Genomic DNA, 22,767 nt, shown 5'->3' on the forward strand with positions numbered 1-22,767 from the left:
CTCTTGAAAATGAAAATTTTCCCAATTTTTCATAGTCGGCTCGTTTTTTTTAGAAAAAATATTTCGTCGCGGGCCGCAGGTTCCCAAATTTTCATGGTCGGCTTGTTTTTTTTAGGAAAAATATTTCGCCGCGGGCCGCACGTTCCCAAATTTTCATGGTCGGCTTGTTTTTTTTAGGAAAAATATTTCGCCGCAGGCCGCACGTTCCCAAATTTTCATGGTCGGCTTGTTTTTTTTTGGGAAAATATTTCGTCGCGGGCCGCAGATTTCCAAATTTTCGAAGACCACTCGATTGCGAAATGGCAAATGAGGAATTATAGTACTTTTATATAAAATTATAGTACGATTTTACAAAGCACGCCGCGATACAAGCGTCAGTCCTGCCAGCCGGTAAAAAACAAGATGAACAACCAGAGAGGTAAATAATCGAGAAGAAAAGGGGGTAAAAAAGGGCCAGCGCAGAAGAACACAAGGCAAAAATACGATCAACATCTCAAGGGACTTCAGAGTCAACAAGAATAATAAGAGTTTTAATGGTAGGTAAAACTCCTTTCATTATACCTACCTACCTACTTTTTGAACCAACGAAACTTTAAAATATAATTACCCACCCAACGAGTCCAAATTATTATTGATATTTTTGATATTTTTGATCCGTATGAAATATTAGTTTATTTCGTTTAGGTAGGTACTAGAATTTTTAAAGAGTTTTTTATATATTTTTACACGGCTATAAACACTATACTATTTTGTGGCTTAATACCTCTCCATGACACGATAAAATTCTCAGTGGTAAATCGGTAAAATATACACAGAAATCAAGCAAACCAGTTAAAATGTCGAGAGGAAGTAGTGCCGGTTTTGACAGACATATTACTATCTTTTCTCCTGAAGGAAGGCTCTATCAAGTCGGTGAGGAACTTGGAAATTGTTTTGATTTTATGCATTTTTGAATTATCCCTATTGCATAGCCCAGCAAAAGTTTTGTTTCTTCCACAATGACTGTCAAAAAATCTCGAATTGTTAAAGCTTCTCGTTTGAATCGTAGAATTAATTGTGCAATTTCGTGCATCATGTCGACTCAGTCTACTACGTATTGAATACTTTTATTGAATTTGCACATTTAATCGAAAGCGGCGACATGTAATATGACTATCTACCGCTTTTTGGTTATGTTTTAAAAAAATCCATTTTCTTTTAGAATACGCTTTTAAGGCCATCAACCAGGGCGGGCTTACCTCAGTGGCCTTAAGGGGCGACAATGTCGCAGTATGCGCTACTCAGCGGAAGGTGCCTGACAAGCTTCTGGACCCTGCATCGGTTACCCATCTATTCCAACTTACAGAAAACATCGGCTGCGTCATGACAGGAATGATAGGTTCGTGAATATCTCTTGGTACACAGGATGGATGCGCATTACAATGCAAATCCGTTCTGACAAAATTAATCATCCTATTACAATATATTTCCAATTTGTGTTGCACGTTTCACTGTTCAACTGATATAGCCAAACAAATAATATGTTGCATTCCGGCAGAACCACTATATCTTGATTGAGTGCTACCACGTTATAATATTTTGTTTTACACTTTTTCCAAAATTATTGCTATATTTGTATTATTGCAGCTGATAGTAAATCCCAAGTCCAGAGAGCGCGGTATGAAGCAGCCAACTGGCGCTATAAGTATGGTGTGAACATTCCTGTTGATGTTCTGTGTCGCCGTGTTGCAGATATTTCCCAAGTTTATACACAGAATGCTGAAATGAGACCGCTAGGCTGCAGTAAGTGTATTTTATTTCATCTTGGAATAACCCATGACAGGGCATTTTACATTTTTTTATGTAGAACTATCTGCTAATGTATCGACACTATCTAAACTTTCTTTGCTGTATATATATATGGGATGTCATAACCGGCGAGGCCTCATTGCAAAATTGGAAGTCATTTAAAACATAAATGATTAACCTGATCCTTGCCGGGAAGTTTTGTATGGCGGCAGGTGCCTTTTCAAACCTTTTTTATTTTTTTTAAATATATTGAAAGTTTACCATAAACACTTACCAATCATGTGCAAAATGTCTCATTTGGACCAGTATTCTTCCGAAAAAACACAAGTTTAATGTCTAAAAATTGCCAGGGTTGCCACAAAACTTGTAGAAAGAGTTTTCAAGTTTATAGTTTTCTACCGTGTGGTAAGTTTCGAAACATGGAACCAAGCAGAGGGCCACTTTGCATTGTTTACACCGATACTTTGATTCTCTCACGAACAATTTATAAAAAAATCAATTCTCTATTGCCGAAACTTTCAAAATCTGATCCTGATTTTGAGCTATTGAACGATTTTATTTTTGGCACAAAATCTCCAATTTCCCATTCGGAAACTGGCATCGATTCATCAACAGTAGAAGAATGAGATGTATCTTGTTCTCTAGATGTCACTACATGCTAGAGATTTTAAATTATTCAAAACAAACGCCTGGGACTGGCATTCTGTCTTCAAAGACAGGCGAACAGATTCGCGTTTTTTGTATAGCCGACCCTATGCGCCTGACCAATACACGCGAACATGTTCGCTTTGGCGTCGAGTCGGTTATAAAACATTCATTATTTCATAACTATCCAAGGTATCACAATGAATGATGTGGCGTTGTGTATATAACGGAAAAGTTTCATGTGATAATACTCCCTGCAATAGTACGGGGGTGGTATGTTGCGCAATTGAGGACACGAAAGTCATATTGATTGTCTTATCGGTCTTACAATATTTAGTAGGCAGTGAATGTTGAAAAAAATGCATGTGGCGAAAACTTAAATGGTTAACTTGGATGGTAAAAATTATTGTTCAGTATCGTCCGTATAACATTAATCCTATGCGTCTATGGTGATGGTGTATATTCATAGTGTATTTCAATAGAACAGATTTTCCTTATGGAGACGACATGAATGTAGAATGTATTATTGTTTTCATTTTAGGTATGATGTTGATCGCACACGATTCAGAAAAGGGGCCTTGCGTGTACAAAACTGATCCGGCGGGGTACTTCTGCGCTTACCGCGCCATTTCAGTTGGGGCGAAACAAACGGAAGCCAACAGCTATTTGGAGAAGAAATTGAAAAAAAAACAAGACTACACGTACGATGAGGCTATACAGCTCGCAATTTCTTGCCTGTCAACGGTTCTCTCGGTTGATTTTAAGCCTTCAGAAATTGAAGTCGGTGTCGTTAGCCAGAATAACCCAAAATTCTTGTAAGTGAACAAAACTAAGTTACTTTCAAAATTTAAATACCAAGTAAGTTACTATACTAGGACCATCGTGTCGACTGCTTAACATGCAAACTGGCGAATTTTTTCAAAAACTCCATTTGGGCAAATTGTTCTGGAAGGCGAAAAAACTTAATTATTTAACTATCGAGCAGCGGAATTCAACAATTCCAAAAACACACTTGGAAATTATTTTTTTTTACGAATAAGATGCATTATGAATTAATACACTATTTTAGCTTCCCTTTTATAATATAAAGAACAGAGTTGTTCCATTTATGATATTGGAAATATGGCACCTGCAGTTGGCTGTTTTGTGTGAAGAATAACGCATTTATTTATAGGTTTATGAATTTGAAATTTTGTGTGAGCTTAGAAAACATGCTTTATAACAAAATGCCTTCAAAGTCTCATTTTTGGTCAAAAGTGCAATTATGTAGCTGGTTTTCAGATTAAGCAGTCGATATCTTGGCTACAATTTTATAGCGCTGTATGCAGTGCTACGGAATATAGCGGGGTCGTAGGCATAGATTTATACCTGATAGTGCGAGGGGCTCCATGGTCCTCCAGATCACCATTATGACATCTGTAGCCAAGATATAATTGTAAGGCTATAGACGGATTTATCAAACTCACCTTTCAATTGAGGTGTCTATTTCCAAGCACTGATCCAATGTCTACATTTCAATATTTGTTGTAAATGACATTCATGTACACCATTTCGCAACTCAACAGTTGGGCATTTTGGACCTATCAATATACAAAGTCAGCAACATTAATGTTAACTGGTTTATACCATACCACCTACAAGTTCCTATTCACCGTTATTAATGTTTCATTCTTTGGCAATATAGACATGTACTACAAAAATAGGCGATGATTCTAATATAAATTGTTTTGTGTTACAGGGTTCTTTCCGAGACGGAAATAGACAAGCACTTGACAGCAATCTCAGAAAAAGATTAAATTTAAAATGTTTTAAGTAATGGTTTCAATTTTTTTTCATTTTTTATCACAATAAAAGTATTTCCCGCTATTTGTATGTATGTTTTATTTGAAAAACCTTTTATTTTAATACATGGCATTTTCATAAGGACAAAATATGTTTATTATGAACTAGAATTACATAAGTACAGACCTACAAACGTATCTGTAGAATGGCCAAAAATGGAACTACAAACTACCATAGGACGCCATTTTGAAAATTTCATTTGAATGTCAGATTTTGTCCAGTTATGAGTCTTCATTGGGTAGTTTTCGACAATGGCTCCTCCATCCCATTCTTCAGATAAGTTTGTAGGTCTGTACTCAGTTTGCATACAAAGGCCAACACAATCATGTTTCCAAATTAATTAATATAAAAAAAAGAAACACTTTTACATAATGTTACAGGAAATTAATATGTAGCTAAATATTGTGGATAGCTTAGTTTACTGTTCAGACAATGTCATTTTTCTTCAATGATTTATCGATGGCATGAACTTTTTGTGATGCTCTTCCTTCCTTGTAAAACCGACAACCAATTCTCTGGGGACTATAATATCGAGGGCTTGAAGTCAAACAACACTATCTACAAAAGTGCAACTTTACAGGAGAGCCAAAAATCGTTATTTTAGATTCTTGTAACTCAACAAGGGAAATGTTTATTTAAAACCTAATGTTAATATTTTATAATTTATTGTGTATTGTACATTTATCTTGCTTATGATGATGTTAAAATTTATAGGGATAGTTTTTAAAAAATATGAAAACAAGGGTAACTTATGTAGTTAGCGTTAAACTTTACTGACGATTTAATAAGAAATTAGAAAAGATTGACATAACGTTGTTTCACTATCATGTAGCCGTAAATGTAAAATAACGTTATCTCAAAAAAAAAAAAAAAAAACACTTTTTTGTAGATAACGTCTGACTTTAAGCACTCAATATACTCTGTTGGAAACAAAATTGGTGACAAAGCAATTTTTTCATGCTGTTTTGAATTATGAAATTTTTTAGGAATGGGTTTATAAGAATACTTTTCATAAAATAGTTGCCAGAATGTCGGCACCAATAAATATATCCAAAAGTGTAATTATTATACTAACTGGAATACAAAAGTGATCACAACATTTATAATGGAGAAAACACCCTCTAATATAAGCTCGGTGTTTCAAATCTTCTATGGAGACGATCATACCAGAAAAATATATTATGCCAATGATATAAATCCATTAATAATTATTTGATATCTGAGCCATGCAACAATATATCGTGCATCGCGTACTTCCATGTCCACTGCCTTGCCAAGTGCTCGAATTTTTTCCTGTCTGTAGTATATATGTGGCCCAATGCTGGTTCCATACAGATCTAAAACAAAACATAAGTACAACTATTCTTCACAAGAGTTGAAAATATAACATTCTTAATTATTATTATGTACATAATTTGGAAACATCTTTACTAGAGAAAAAAAATACATTTTCTAAAGCATTTTAGATGTATGAATACTAGCTAATTTCATCATAATTAGCTAGGATGCAGACGGCTCAATGGAAAAGCACATTGGCACGAATCTTATGGATACGGTTTCTACTCCCTCAGCCCGAATTTTTTCAAAAGATTTTTTATCTGACATGTTTTAAAAGTGTATGTTCGAAACGTACGTAAATTGTGATTATCATAATAGTAATCAACTGTCATTTGGAATCAATGAAACTCGGTTTTCACATGTCCAACATTTATAAAAATCGATACAAATTGCTGTAATCATACTTGACTCAGTTTTCAAAAACAACTTTTCTACCTAACTACCCCATGAACACAATGAGAAAGTAAAATCTTAAATAAGAGAATGTTAAATCTGGAATAAAATAAAACTTCTGATCCAATTTATATTGTCTTATGACGGAACGTTTGTTATAAAACACCACATAACATGCTTTAACAATTGATATTTAGATAAAACTATGTAGACTTTGCCTTACACGAAAAGCAAAAATCATTGTTATTTATACAAAAAATATAAATGTGTTAAACCTATCCGAATTAAACTAAAAGTGTATCCCATGTGATAATAAATATCATAATCAAACTTTACCCGAGTGTACGGATCCGTCAATAAGCTCTGAATTGAGATGAGCACTTTACTGATAGTGAGTGCCAGAGACCAGTTGTGATGGATGCAGTCGATACCGACGTCACCGTGCCTCGACACATTTGGATGAAGTATTTTCGTCAGGAATCGAACCACAGGAGGATTCAAAGGATAACTGAAATATAAGTATTTATTTACTGACAGTCAACATAGGTAAAGTCACATTCACTATTACAAGACATGATCTCATATTACATTATGGGAGAATATCCATAAGCGGACAACCACGATTTTTGCAGAATAACAGTAACTGTACTTTCCGAATCTTTATATTATGTTTTATTTTTATAATGTTGCCAATTTCATCAGTCAATAAAATTGTAATTTGATGTGATGAATAAAAATAATCATTACTAGTCTTAGGATTCTTAGGTATTTAAATATTTTGTGTGGCCCCACAACAAAATATCTATCTGTTTCAGACAATTTTGAAACATTTAAGCCCTATTTGTTAGCACCTATTTTTAAATATTTTTAGATAATTACATAATATTTCAGGTTTAAGCACATATTTTCACATAAACACAAAATTAATTAACACAATAACACTAGTAAACACAATTGAAATGTTAGAATCATCTACAAAGTCACTAGTGGAGCAAATTATTATTTTAAACAATACTGTGATAACTAAGTACAAGCCTCAGATGTTTCAATTTTTTCTACTTCGGAAATACTGTCCAACAAGATCTTCTTGGCTACGTGTTAAAACTGTGAACTTACATGCTCCTCCGATTTTCGATTATAGCGCCTTCCGGTTAGCGACGAGTTATCCACGTGTTAAAACTGTGAACTAAACAAGCTCCTATTTATCGACGACAGCGACTTTCGACTTGTGCCTAAATCTTCTTGTTGGACAGTAGTTTCATTTACATACACAATAATAATATCTGTAGAAGTTGAAAGAAGTTTTTCCATGTCTAAAAACTTTCTAGGATCAAATCGACAAAGATTCACTTTCGAAAATTTGAAGCATTATTTTATTATTTATTATAAAGCGTTTTCTGTTTGCGAATAAATATTAAATTAAACTGTTCAAATATATATTATGATTTCTTGTAATATTTACTTAATTTTTGCACCTTTGTAATTATGAAATTTTAATAATATATCGTCACTGTTCTGGCAGAAGACACTAATTCGAAAAAATGATCGGAAACCTTCTTAATAAATAAACAGTCTTTATTTTAGTCATGCTTTTGACGATTACTTAATAAACTCACATGATAGACCATTATTTCAAACATTTTAACAACTTCAAAGTCAAATTACTCAAAACTAGTATTCTACAGTTAGTGTGTTCTGCCAGAACAGAGACGATATTTTCCGATTATATCTAGATACATATTTTAGGTACCTATTCTATTATTCATTTTTAGTAATTGTGCCGCAGAGGTGACCATTAGCTTTTATAATTTTTTTTTACGATAACAGTTTATTCCATGTAGACAATTATAATAAATACCTTTTTCTGTCGGCGCATCGGCTTTTCGATCCAATAATCGTTCATTGAAAATTTGAAATTTTCATACATTTTGATGCACCATTATCACAAACTAAGATTATATGAGGTAATATTGGGTTGGGGTAGGTTAGGTTTGGTTTGGTCTAAAAAGAAAGTTGTAAAATCTCATGGCCACCTCTGCGGCACATTTACCTAATTTTTTTTGCACCTAAAAATCCTTAGCCTAATCATTACATATTTTTTCAATGTAAAAAAAACGTACCTGAATGGGACTTGAATATAGAGATAAAACAATCCGCCTTCATATGGAGATCCTATTGGGCCTGTCAAAGTCGCTTGCCAATGACAACACTTTGCATCCAAGGGAATAGCTGCTATGCCTTCCGGTGGATCATTGTGCAATACCTGTAACAAAAAGAGTATTTTTTTTAAACTAGACGTACCCAACAACTATGTAAATGTATTTTAGTTTGTAAGCAAGAATATGTCATTACAATAAATTGGTAAACAAAAATAATTTGCTAATTGAGATGATAATACTGTATGTCTTCCAAATTATTCATTAAGTTACTGTTCTCGAAGCTCAATCTACAGTTGTCCTGAGCCTTCATAATGTACTATGTCATGGTACCATGACTCGCTACCGTAAAGCACCACCGTCAGAATACAAGCATCAAATAGGTGGCATTTGGTTTTAACCAAGTATAGTCATGAGTCTCAGACATTCTGCATCGAGTTGAATGATAGTATGCTATTTTTGCAAAGTGCCACCTCTCGAGATATGGACCCCAGGTATTTAAAGCGGTTGACACTCCATATTTTGCCCGTCGTTAATCAGGGGGAAATCTGGATCAGAGCAGGTGCTATTGCATAAAATGTTGATTTTCAAACCGATGCAAGACAGAATATTATGCAACCTATCGATTGCCTCTTGAATGCCTTCAGTTGAGTTGTCTCATAGGACAATGTGATCGGCGTACCCCAGATCACACAGCTTTTACCTAACCTACCTGTTCTTCAAGTTAACCGGATTTTGGAGTCCTGAAAGACACAGTATATGGACTGCTGGTATGATTTGTGAAGATGCAAGAAGAATGGCGAGCAACATAGATTCCTGGAGGCGCCGAGTGGTGTCCAAATGTTCTAAGTGAAGCTCGAGTATGATCAAAGAAAAAGAAGAATGCGATTTATCTAAAAATAACATCTTCAACTTCTTCCACTACTAAAACACCCTACAATTTATTAATCTGATATATTATGTAATTACATATAAAAGCAATCAAAGTATATCTGTCGCCTTACCTTTATTTCTGTTCTGAGCCTATTGCGGCGCCAGGTATTTTCTTCACCAACAGGCTGTGACTGCACGGCCATTTGAATTAGGCAAGTGTAACAGAAACATGATGTCATCAATCGCTGATATGTCTACAAAGAAATTGAAATATTTATAACTTGTCATTTAAATCAACGCTTTTAAGTATGAACAAATAATATATTATTTACCGTAAACCAGTCAGTGTTGTTGACCAATGATTTATAGAGAGGCCACCTTTTATTGGTGAAGTTTTCCCAATTTTGACTAGGCACTTGCGCTTTCAATAGAAATCTCCATTGTTGGCAAACCATACTGACGCTGCATAATGAGAAGTCATCCAGATAACTGAATATCCACAGGAGAACTGAAACAAATTGAAATCGTTTGAGACTAGTTTTACTAGAGTTTGTACAACAAAGGTTTGGTGAAGACATAGACTGGTTTCGTCAAACTATCGAATTAAATTTTACGGTCTTCAGACATTTTCACATTTTAATAAAATTTGAATGCAAAAGCCAATCTCCATAGACAAAGGCTTTGGAGCCTATTTCAGCTTAAAATTTAGTGACAGTCAGGCCTTAGTGTGAGGCCTCAGTGCCAGCGTTTGACGCAGCGTTGAGCGTTTTGCGCAACTCAAACGTATAACCGTATAAATGTATAACCATAAAAAGTCACTGTTTACGAACATTTTCACACACGGTTATGCGCTTGAGTTGCGCAAAACACTCAACGCTGCGCCGAACGCTGCCATTCAGGACGTACACTTAAGAGAAAAGAAATACAAAGCCCACCTCAATTTACGTGACAAACTTTAATGCATTTTATTGTAGAGATGTATTGAACATGGCATATTCTTTAACGTATACATATTTAAGTTTACCCCATATTTCACAACATTCGAAAATGAAACCTTTTTAAAGCCTTACCGGCAACCCACTTTCCATTACTTTTGTGTTCCCCGTTTATATTTGTCGATTCTCTAAATGGAATAGTTTCAAAGTGAGAATTTAAGTCTGTGTAACATAATGGTACTTCTGAAGTAAATGTCACAAAGAGTAGATGCAAACTGACAAAAGCAAAATTGATAGTAAGTGGCGATGCGTTCCTCAATTAAGTCAGTGTAAAATCAAAAGTCATCATTGGTACGGCGGTACAAATGTCTTGACGAATACAAACCTTCTGGCGGAAGCCTCTGGACAAGTCCGGGCTGCATCTGGTTTCCAGGGTGTGCGTTAGACAGAAGTTCTATTCTGTGCTCAATTTTGGGAGGATGGTGTGGCGGAATAATGTTTTCAAAGAGTGGAGAACTCTCTTCGTCCGGCATGTCTTCATCTTGATCGTTGACAGGATTCTTATAATTGGAATAAAATGAAATGTGACACATATTTATAGATAGATATTTATTATCAAGTCAAAGAGCCGATAACTTTAGAATCACCAACACCATAATTGAATTTTTAGAGACATACTAAAGGTATCTTAATCTCTACTATTAATCATCAAATCTCCAGCCAATCTTTTAATATTCCGAAATGAAATTCACTATTATTAATCCATTTCAAAAAAATGTTATTTTTGATAGGTTTAGTTTAGTTATAGGTTTAAAATACAGCCATCTGCATAATTAGTTTCAAACTCGGCCAAAATCCACTTCCCTTATTCTATCCCAAGTCACTTATTATCAAAAACAGCCAAACTGAATAGTCAGTATCAAAATTGGCCGAGAGCATAATTATTTTAGATGTCAAATTGAGCTTTGTTAACAAAGTTACACTTAAATTTACTATTTAAAAGTATTCAGGAAAGGTTATAGTATATTAAGAAAAATATACCCACTTTGAAACTGGGGGCCTCATATTTTCTATAATTTTAATGGTAAATCCTGATAATAAATAGAATGTGAGTTTTAAGAAATCGTTTCAAAAACAAAAATGTGAATTTGCTGATTTTCAAATTCGCCATGATGTTATGTTGCCAATTTGAATGCAGTAACAGTGCAGTGAAGCATGTCAAACTGACGGCATGAAAATTGTTCCAGAAACTTTACATAAATATATATGGAAAACATTGTAGAAATCGTCAAATCAGAGTGGAAGATGTATCTGAATCTTTACGTCATCCGTTTATTCCCTAATAACGCCTGTGTAGTGTTGTGCATGGATTTATTGGCACTAATAGCATGTAAATTAAACTATCATGATAATAATTACTGTTTACGAGTAAAAGTGCTGACTGTCTCGCCAATCTCATTCTCCAAGTGTGAGCGAGCCCCATTGTTGTCATTGTATGGTGCTATTCGATCATCATCATCATTTATGGTCTTGGCCTCCTTCAAAAACTTCCATCCTGGATGATCCAGCGCTAACATTCTATAGTTGCTTTGACCAAGCATTTTTAAATCTCCCGTTGCGCAGTCCAATCACCTCAATTTCAACCGTCCAGGTCTTCTCTTGCCATCGGGGGTTGCGTACATAGCCCGCCTCGCTGGTATATCATCCGGCTATTTGATAGGTTGTGCAAATTGGTAAACATCAAAATGCTCTGCATGATACAGTTCAAATTTTTTTTCGGCAGGTTCGCCACTATCGTTCTACAGCACATGTGCACTTTTTTGATCCATGCATGCAGTCGTGCAACATGCATGATAATACGTGTTTACATTTGCATTTTATCATTATGGTCGCAACAATGTCATTTGATAGAACTAGAAAACCTGATATTATAACCCAAAATATAAAACAGCCCAAATTTATTAAATATAACACTTTACCTCGAGGATCCACATATTACTACTTGTCCATGAATATTCATGTAGATTTACAAGAATAAGATGTCCGTAAAGTGAGGCAGTAAATGGTAACATTTGACATAATCATTCAGTATAGTTTATACCGCCCATCGGCTTAGTTTCAAAATTTAAACAGTGGACGACTATTGTTGATACAGTAGACTACAAATTATCCGGGCTAATGGTGGGGAGAGGCGGCACGGATAAATGAATAACACGGATACTCCGAACTATGGTTTTTTCTTTTTAAAATACATACTCCATATATCAGTGGCGAAGGGTGGAGGTAGGCTGTTAAGATCCGCCATAAATAGTGCACATTAAACTTTTTCAGACATACATATTTGTTTTCATTGAAATAAGACTACAATTTACAGATAATGTTGGTTAGATTTTAAAAAATCAATTAAACCCTGAAAAACCAAGCCATAATAGATAATAGTCAAAAAATACACGTCTATCAATAAAATATCTAAAATTATGCAATTAAATCATACATAACTTTGAGCATTTTATAGATAGAATAATATTTTTTATTTATTATAGTTTGATTTACGCAGGACTTAATGAATTAAAAAAATGAACCAACAATATGTGTAATATGTAGTTTTAATCCAACGAAAACAAATAACTATGAGTGAAAAATTGTGCACAATTTTGTCGTATTGCCCAAATTAGACCAAATCTATTATGGTTTCGTTTAGGCAGGGTTTAATTGATTTTTAAAAACTAACTAACACCATCTGTAAATTGTAGTCTTAATTCAATAAAAACAAATAAATATGACTAACATAGCTTAGTGTGCACTATTTATAGCGAATCTTAACAGCCTACCTCCACCCTTCGCCACTGCCATATATACATTTCTAAAGCAGACAATTATTTTAACATGTTCAACGCTTTCGCTGCTGAAGAGATAATGAGATTTTAATTTCCCCCTTTAAAATGCACGTTAATTACATCGATCGGCCGCCTGGTCATTACGCGCCGTGTGCGTCTTCCGCGTCGAAAGTATTAATACTCATTATTTATTAAGAAAATCTGTGATTTTGGTTTGTTTGCAGAAATCTTTTAATGATTTTCTAATATCAGATCGAATTTTCCTAAGAGGTACCTATTATATCGTTGTCTACACCGTATTGTGAATGGATAATCGGGAGTTTACTGTATTTCTATACTGCTCAATCGATTATTTCATAACCAAAACAATAATATAAGCAGTGGCAGCTCGTCCATATGTACTGCGGAACTGCAGCACCCCCAAGCAAATTGAGAAAAATGTAATATTATAATATTAAATAAATTTATGCATATTATATGAAAATATCAATATTATTTAAGTGTGTTAAACTCGCCCGCGCACCGATACATCTAATCATAATTATCATACACCGCGATGAAAGTGATGCATCCCGTGATTTCATGCAGTACCATTTTCGATAGAATATGCTCGAATAGGCAAATGAGGGGCGCGAGGAGCGGGGCTCGCCGCTCAGAACTAAGTCTGGTACTGCCGCTTTGGCAGTATTTTCGTGTTGCGAACGTTGTCGGGTACAGGGGCTCTGAGCTAGATGCGATGCGCGGCGCGATAGACCTTCTTTCAAGAAAAAAAGACAGAAGATTCAATTTTACAATGAAATAAAAACACTAAGGTATAATGTTTAATTGTAATAATTTTGATGTTAATAGTAAAATATAATCCAAATAAACATTTATTTTTAATCAACCGCAGCACCCCCAGATATAATATCCACGAGCCGCCACTGAATATAAGTTGCCATTATTGATTCTAAGCAACAGTTTAGGCTCCTACCTGGTTCATCAGCCATAAGTTCACATAGTTCTGTGTGGGGTGCAGACGTTTTTCAGATGGATAGTTCAAATCTGACGGCTCATCATTTCCTGAATCGCCGTCATCGGTTTTTTCACTGCTTATGTATGAAGGTGAAAGGACTGTGGCATAATCAGGGAAGAGAAACGTATGGCAAGTCAAGCAGACCGGTTCTCCAAAGCATGGACCATAATAACCATTACAATAATGGCATAATGTTGTCTAGGACAGAAACAACAAAATCACGTAATTATAAAAATCAGAAAGATGTTAAGTTTTTTTTAGTCAATGGCGAAAACATGTTATTTAAGAAAATACTCACAGGATACTCAAACTGTATATCGGGTTCTGAATATTGACAAGTATTCAATATTTCCTGCGTTATTTTATCATCATTAGACTCCAATAAATCAATAAATCTCGCTGTATTAGTTATATCCATACTAATTGTCCATAAAAATGCATTGAATTTGGCAATAATCAATTGTTTTGGATGAGAATGTTTGACGTTTCAATTTTGGATAAATAGTTTAATTTGAGGCTATTGGTTTCTACTTTTTCAGCCAATAGAGAGAATCATAGACTATGAACTACTAGAAAATGACTCACCGGTTCGGTAAAATATATACAAATAAAAATAGCCGAATCCAATCGGGCCTATAAAAGCTCTCCCATAATAATTGGACGATGCATTCTTTGATGTACAATGTACATCGTATGTACGCCTCCCAAAATCGACGTCACTGAAGACTTTTCACTTACTAAAGCCTTAGAAGAAATCCAAACAGCACTAACTTCAAACGATAATAAACTTAATATACCTAATACAATTAATACGACCTATCACCATAGAATCATGTAACAAACTCCAAAACTCCCCAAACCTCCTAATTACAACCCGAACCCCACTCTCAAACCCAAAACCAATAACTTCGCTTCAGTTAAATTCATGAGAGACATACAATATATTATATTGGATGAAGACGGTAACCACCAAAGAGATGGAGGAGTCCAATCTCTTTGGTAACCACACATAATCTTTTAAAAAAATCATACAAACTGCCGCGAAGGCATTTAACTTCCTCAATGGCCTCCCAGACAACCCAGACTTCCCTCCAAAATCAAAAGGCAATACCAACCATAAAATCAGACCTAAAAGCAGATCACCCGCGAGATCCAGACAGACTAGAAGCAGAACTAGGAAATTAATAGCAATAACCCAAAGACTCACAGGCACACAAGACACAATAGGCCCAGACACGTCTGACTCTGAAACTGATCCAGAGACAATCCCAAACACCAATACCCACCTCCTAGGACGTCCTAGACGGATTCAAGGAACTTGGCAGCATCCATCAAGAAACCGACAAACAGCTAATTATAGAATCCCAACCAGCGACACCAACAACCTCCCCAGACCCCGCCCATATATCACACATCAACCCTCCAGCTTCCCCATCAATTTCTACCCCCTCTACCAGTAGATTGCGCACATCACAATCTCCTCGAAACCCACTCGACAAATCCCCCTCACCGCCTCAACGCAGACCCCCACCCCCAACTCAAACCCCCCATATCCCACCAACAAACACACAACCACAAACCTCCACCCCAAACCCAACCACTACCTACCAACAATTCATCCAAAGTTCCCCCAATCATACTACACCACAAATCATCACATCATATCACGGAAGCACTCAACATTAATCAAGGGATCAAAATCACCCTCCCGGACCCCAGATCCTACGTGAAAATGGTTAGCTTCCTAGACAGGAGAAAAATAGCTTACCACTCATATCAACTAGAAGCCGACAAAGCATATAGAGTAGTAATTAGAAGCATACCGGAAGCCATTAGCAACTCCGCAATCACAGAAGAGCTAACCAGACTAGGATTCCCAATAATAAACACACAACGCAAGGTCAAAGGAATAGATAGAATCCCAATCCTCCTCATCCTCATTGACGTCGAAAAGAACGAGGCAAGGAGAGCTATATACAATTTAGACTCAATATTCTATTTAAAAATCAAGGTAGAATCACTCAAGAAAAGAACCGCAAATAACCAATGCCATTATTGCCAAAAATATGGACACTTAGGACGTAATTGCCATGCACCCCCCCCCCATCGGTGCCTAAAATGCGGATCAGATCACCACATCGCCGTCTGCAAACACTCCCGAGACATGGGTCCCGCTACTTGTGCTAATTGCGACGGCCCCCACCCAGCCAACTTCAGAGGCTGCGTCGCCAACCCCTCTAAATACAACCCAGCCCCAGCCCCAGCCCCAGCCCCAGCCCCACCCCCTGACCACATGGCCAAACCTACCACCATCGATGCCCCGATGGTTCTACCAAAATTCCATAACAACCATGCAACCCGCATGGCCAAGACCACTTCGATCATCCCTAACAGCAGCACAATAATGGAGGAGACCACTTCTCCCCACACCCCAACCTCCTTAGACTAACACCACCATCAGAAACCCCATCATTAACCCCTCAACAAACTACAATAAAACTGGCTCCCCAACACTCAACGCGTATCATCCACAAATCGCTTAACTTCAAGAACTGTTCTCAGGTATGAAAAACCTACTTCAAGTAGCCAACTGCATTCTCGCGACAATATGCCCAACCCTCAAGAACCACCGAACCACCTCTCAGTCTCAGCAATCAGCCCCCTCCCACGACCAAATACCTACAACCTCCAATGGCTACCAAGGTATTACGTACTTCTCTCCAAATAGCATTTTGGAATGCCTCTGGAGCAGTACACAGGGATAAACACAAAATCACGTGCTTCATAGAGGACCATGACATTGACATCTTCCTAATAAACGAAACCTTTCTAAAACCACAAACGACAATCAACTTCCCCAGCTACAACATCTACAGGACAGACAGACTTGCAAACAAAGGAGGTGGAATAGCCATCCTCATCAAATCAACATTAGACCACTGCCCACCATCAACAGCAATGCCACACCACTCCCCATCAGTAGAGTCCACATCAATCTTAGTTAACACCAATACTTACGGATTAGTACAATTCACAGCAGTGTACTGTCCCCCCAAAAAACAACTTTCACAGTCCGATCTACATGACCAAACTGATTCCCAATGTCTTATCTTCATCATTGCTGGAGACTTCAACGCTAAACATTCCGCATGGAATAGCACAACCACCACAGCTAGAGGCAAGGTTATACATCAATACGCAGAGGACTCAGAGTCAATAATAGTAGCCCCATCCGAAGCAACCATCCACACCCCAGGTCGTTAATCAAACATTATAGACTTCGCACTTTTAAGAAACACTAGCTACATCCCGATAATCAGAGTAACAAACGAGCTTAACTCGAACCACAAAACCATCCCACTGTATTTGGCAGACCCAGTAGACCCTCTCGCCACACTCCCGGACAATACCAGATAATATAAAACATCTTGGGATGCCTATCTGGAGGAACACCTCACACCACACACTCTACGCACGAACGAACTAGATATAGAAACCGTGATATTGGATCTAACCAACAAAATTCAGGAAGCAATTAAGAAAGCTTCTACCTACTCGAACCCAATTACTAAACACAGACTAGACCTACCCAAACACAACAAACTTCTCATCACAGAAAAAAACCGACACAGAAAACTAGGCCAGCGCACAGACGACCCCCAAAAATTCGCACTAGCTAAACAGCTCAAAGCGAAAGTCGACCGCGAAATCTTAGAATATATCCAAAGTAGATGGATTAGCAAGCTACAAGACCTAATAAAAGGCAGCCACTCTTTCTGGTCACTCACCAAAATTTTAAGGCTTAAAAAATGCCCAATAATCCCACTAACTGGACCCAAAAGGCTAGTATTTACCAATGCAGACAAAAGAACGCTATTCGCGGACAGCCTCCAAGAACAATTCTCACCAAACCCCATAGACCACTCGGACACTCAAACCAGAAGACACGTAAACGCAATTATTAGAGAAGCCGGTGCTATTCTCAACTCAACACCTAGTCCTTCACTAACACCACTAACAGCTGTCACCATAGGTGAAACTAAATATCTGATCAAACGACTAAAAAAACGCAAAGCACCAGGCAATGACGGGATTAGTAATCTCACTTTTAAAAAGTTCCCAGATAAAGGCACTGAAGCTCTAACAAACATACTCAATGCTTGCCTAGGGCTACAGTATTTCCCAGATGCTTGGAAATCAGCCGACATAATACTTCCGCCTAAACCAGGTAAGAATCTCAAGCTCCCACAGAATCATAGACCGATCAGCTTGCTCCCTACTATGAGCAAGATACTGAAAGAGCCATAAATTCAAGACTTAAAAGCATTATTTACGAGAAAAAACTCATACCCGACGAGCAACACGGTTTCAGACAAAGCCATTTCACCTACCATCAGTTACTTCGCACCACAGAATACATCAGCACCACACGTTCACGATAGGACTATTTCTAAACATAGCCAAGGCCTCATAGTAAAACTCGCCAGAGCAGAGATCGACCTCCCTATGTCAAAAATCCTAAACTCATTCCTCACAGGTAGACAATTCGCGGTCAAATATCAAAGCACCAGATCAACCACACGGACTCCCACCGCCGGAGTTCTTCAAGATTCAGTGTTAGCCCCAAATTATTTACCAGAGACATATCCAGTCCCCAAAACACTACAGCAAAATCCTGTATAATAGCCTAATACGCCGAAGATACTGCAATTCTAGCCAAATCCTTAAACAGAAATCGCGCCACAGACATATTACAGGAAGCAGCAGACAACATATCCACATGATGCAAGAATTGGCGCATCAAAGTCAACGCTAAAAAAAGCGCGGCAATCTTATTCTCACACCGACCAAACCCACACAGCAGATACGCAAAATCTCTCCGCATGAACAACACGACCAGCCCCTGGACCGACACAGTTAAATACCTTGGCCTACACTTGGATAAGCATCTTACCTTCTATAAAGACATACATATTATCAAAGATAAACAAGCTAGAATAGCCAAGACAAGACTCACTCCAATGATCGGTAAACGCAGCAAACTCTCCCTCAGAGTTAAACGTCTCCTGTACACGGCGATTATATGACCAATTATGACTTACGCTTGCCCCATCTGGGCACACGGAAACCCCAACTTAATGAAAAAGTTGCAGACAGTACAAAACGTAGCCCTACGCGCGGTCACCGGCGCTCTACTTCAGACTACGTCAGAGGAACGACCTCCACAACGATCTAGAAATAGAATCCTTAGCAGACCACATACAAAAACAAGCAATTAAATTCTACTTCTCCATGAAAAACCACTCCAATCCTTCAATCAGGAACCTAAACGACTATGACGAAAACGACATCACCGAATGCAACAGACCACGAACCGTACTAAGACGTAACCCTCCTCAACCACAATAAAACCAATAAACGAACCACTAAAAATAATTCTCTAATTACAGATCTACAGACCCAAAGCAGCAACAATTAGACGCCAACAATCTCCGAAGACCATAACAACCAGGACCTACCGACATCTCTTATACTTTCAGATCCTCAGCAGACAATGACGACATAAGCCATGGACCACCAACAACCAAGATCCACCAACACTACCTCTACTATCAGAGGCTAGCAGACCATGACGACCAACCCATCCACGGACTACTAATACCACTTTCTTTTTAGATAAAAATCACAGCGGCAAGGGTTTTTTCCGAAAGTATTGCACACTCCACTCTCAGAGTTTTTCACCCCACCGCGGTTCAAATTTTGATGAACAAACAGGTTTTAAAAGGTTTCCTGACCAAGTTGTCATCATCTTCTTCATCTTCACTTGGAGCTGGTTGCACTGGTGTACGCCCAATTCCGAAACTCACAAAAACCCCTCAACCCTCATAGGGAAGTCAAAGGACCCAGATGTATCACCAAGGGTTCGCGCAGGCGACAGGATGACGCCACGAAGAGGGCAAATATGGTGACGCGGTCGGTGCGGTGCTGACCGAGAGGGTGGCTCGAAATTGAGAATGAGAATGAGAAACGAAATTAACTTATAGAACTGAATTCTAACTTATAGAATTGAATCTAGAACAACACCCTTGCAATTGGAGGCATAAACCTCTCCCAGTCTTCTTCACGAACCGGGAAAAACAAAACTAAAATCGCACACGTAAATTCCTACCAACCTCTATTACAGATAAAAATACACATGAAGGGGATGCGGAATTAGCCCGGGTGCCCTGAAACCGAGGAATATCAAATAAAAGTCAAGTCGTATGTACCCTCTCCGCTTTTTATGGTTTTGAAACCAAAGAGATTAGGCACCGTGCAATGTCTTTGTTTGAAACAAATTTTGCACAAAATAATGGGAAGTTGAACTAGGTAGGTAAGGTGAGTAGGAGTAAGTGTGACATATAATTCAATGAGATGAATTTCAACCTGGTTCATGATGAATAGGCGTGTTTTAAACATTTGAAAACTTTACCGTAGGATCTATAAAAGCATTACATTAATATGTACAGAAGGAAACCACTGTATATCTTACTATAATACGACATTTTAATATTTTTTGATCACTAGTAAGTTTGTTACACCTACTCCAATATTGGGGTAAGTGTAACTAAATTCATCTTTATTCCAAAAGTACTTCAAAACCATAATGTATTATATGCATAGAAAGGTAAAAGTTGTTATCGAAAAATAGCCAGAAAAGTTTATTAATCGGTAAATATATATTCAAAAGTAATGAGAAAAATAAAATAAAAAATTAAGATGTATCGTGGAGTTCTATATACCAAAAATACGTGTCAAATTCGGTACATTTCTATCGGGTGGTAAGAATGAATGACATAAGATTTATTATCAAAATTACGATAAAAATATACGTAAATCTATTACCTAGGGAAACGCTAAACGTTAATTGGAATTTATTATATCCTTATATCTTTTTTTTCAAATTTAAAAAACATCGATTTAGAGGTTAGAAAGCATGCAATTAAAATCGAAACATCTCGGTTCAGACATAATTTATCGCAAAAAACGCTTAGCGTTTCTATTAAAAATATTATTTATTAATTTTTAGGCTAGTTATTTAAATTTAATCTTGTATTTTTGTATATTAACGAATCGATTGTAAATAAAATGAATATTTGACAAGACTTTATCGACATATGCTGCTAACGCGGAAATAAATCGAACTATTTTTGAAATAGTACTTGCATAGATTAAAAAATACATACACACACACATACATTGAAAATAAAGGTTCGCCAGGTACGAAGACAAAAACTGTGTTAATTCTGCTGTCAATAATTTTTGTTTGCGATATTGGAGCATATGTCAAGGGACTACATATATCAACCTCCACTTTCTGAAATAGTGTTGTGTAATTATTTCAGATATTTATTACTGTTTTGACGTACCTACCTTTTATAAAGCGATTTTAAAATAAATATAGTTTCATAATAATATAAAGAAAGCATACGAGCGAAAATGCCTAAGATACTTCTGACACACATCAAATTTAATCTTTGTCTAGTAACTGTACAATTTATCCATATTTATGTTAAGTGTTTAAAATGTTATAAGTAAAAAAAAAATCGTCTATTCACGTGGTAGTCGCGAAAATTATGAACAATATACAATGTTAAAAATAATAAGAATTGTTAAAATTTTACAGATTACGTTTATGACACTAGTTAAGTGTCTAATTGTTGTTTTCGCCGACAATAAAAATACCAATTCTCTGATATAACGAGTACCGCTTATAACGAGCAAATTCAGCCGGTCCAACCTTCCTAGTAATAACCAAGTACAACTGTATATTCCTTATTTTGTTTAATAATAATTCGAATGGCATTTGTTTTGCTATTCATTTCATATCATTCTTTTATTCCACCTCTAGTAGAAATTCGATGTAATTGTCAATTGTACAAGATTAAACTCAATCTTATAAACATTTGTACTTAAATGTTCATTTACTACTATAAATGAATTTTACTGTAGAAAAATATTTATATTAATTCGTATTGACAACGTAAAAAAATCTGGTTCATTGACTAGACAGGATACCCTTGTATTGCCACTGTAAAAATAACTACGGTAAACAAAATGTAAAAATCATAAACACTTTAAATCAAATCGACATGTTAGAATTGTAAATATTTTATGGGGAAATATTAATTGTAAATATTTTTACATAGGTAAGTAAATATATAATAAATTTAAATGCATTTTTATCAAACTTATGATTTTTAATATGTGGCGACACACAATATTTTATTTTATATTTTAAGTTCGTATCATTGAACCTGAACTGAACGAATCAAATGGCACCGTTGGATTTATTTGATTTGGAACCGTTTGGTAGAATGTCCACGGAAACGCTTTTCTGACAACTAATTAGTGCTGCCAGTACTTAAAATTAATTAATAATATATTAGTCTCTAAAACAGAAACATATCTGAAACGTCAACTTGTTATGAAATTCTAACCTCCTATCGTGGTCTACAATAATACAAATTTAACAAACTATCGTATTCATTCATTTTAAATATACAAAATATAAAGAATGCTTCATAAATAGGTAGCCATTTAGTTAATTTATAAGATTTATAGGTATGACGAGTTTTTAAAAATTACTTTTAATTAGAGCTTTTCATAATTGACCACTATTGTTCATGTCGACAGTGTGATATTGTGACTTAGACGACAATCGAACATAATATTAAAATCGTAAGGTAATATAAAGATCATTCCGGGTTGATGTAACACAGTTTGTTTGTAGTTTAGAATCTCCGTTACAAAATATAAATAAAATGAAAATAAATTCTTTGTCTGACATAATAATTATAGTAATGATATTAAATCGAACTTGCATAGAAAATAGTGCTGGATTTTGATTTGTCTTGTTCGCGTATGGTTACTTATGAATAATAGGTATTGATTATTAATCTATA

The 22,767-nt window shown here is 36.2% G+C and overlaps 2 protein-coding genes across 10 annotated transcripts; one reads left to right on the top strand and one right to left on the bottom strand.

Moving 5' to 3' along the window:
- Positions 1 to 788: 788 nt before the first annotated feature.
- On the top strand, positions 789 to 4,299 carry LOC147063407 (proteasome subunit alpha type-6-like). Its single transcript, XM_085960089.1, has 5 exons — positions 789 to 912; positions 1,202 to 1,378; positions 1,627 to 1,782; positions 2,975 to 3,248; positions 4,172 to 4,299. Exons 1-5 carry the CDS (start codon positions 837 to 839, stop codon positions 4,227 to 4,229), a joined length of 741 nt encoding a protein of 246 aa, XP_085816215.1. The 5' UTR covers positions 789 to 836; the 3' UTR covers positions 4,230 to 4,299.
- LOC147063408 (uncharacterized) lies at positions 4,293 to 14,606 on the bottom strand. Of its 9 annotated transcripts, XR_015072156.1 has the most exons (10): positions 14,121 to 14,321; positions 13,781 to 14,020; positions 10,356 to 10,530; positions 9,368 to 9,543; positions 9,167 to 9,289; positions 8,127 to 8,269; positions 6,343 to 6,514; positions 5,186 to 5,612; positions 4,585 to 4,797; positions 4,299 to 4,401 (listed from the first exon to the last, which is right to left on the bottom strand). XR_015072156.1 is itself a non-coding variant. In XM_085960087.1 (8 exons), exons 1-8 carry the CDS (start codon positions 14,238 to 14,240, stop codon positions 5,484 to 5,486), a joined length of 1,278 nt encoding a protein of 425 aa, XP_085816213.1. In that variant the 5' UTR covers positions 14,241 to 14,321; the 3' UTR covers positions 4,296 to 5,483. The 9 variants fall into 9 exon arrangements, 2 of the variants coding, with proteins under 2 accessions (XP_085816213.1, XP_085816214.1); XR_015072153.1 differs by having other exon boundaries at positions 4,293 to 4,797; XR_015072155.1 differs by having other exon boundaries at positions 4,295 to 4,401; positions 4,707 to 5,612.
- Positions 14,607 to 22,767: the final 8,161 nt, after the last annotated feature.

This window comes from Rhyacophila brunnea, unplaced genomic scaffold (assembly GCF_057557595.1).
Source record: "Rhyacophila brunnea isolate RB1 unplaced genomic scaffold, BYU_Rbru_1.0 scaffold_9, whole genome shotgun sequence".
NCBI classification, from domain to species: Eukaryota; Metazoa; Arthropoda; class Insecta; order Trichoptera; family Rhyacophilidae; genus Rhyacophila; species Rhyacophila brunnea.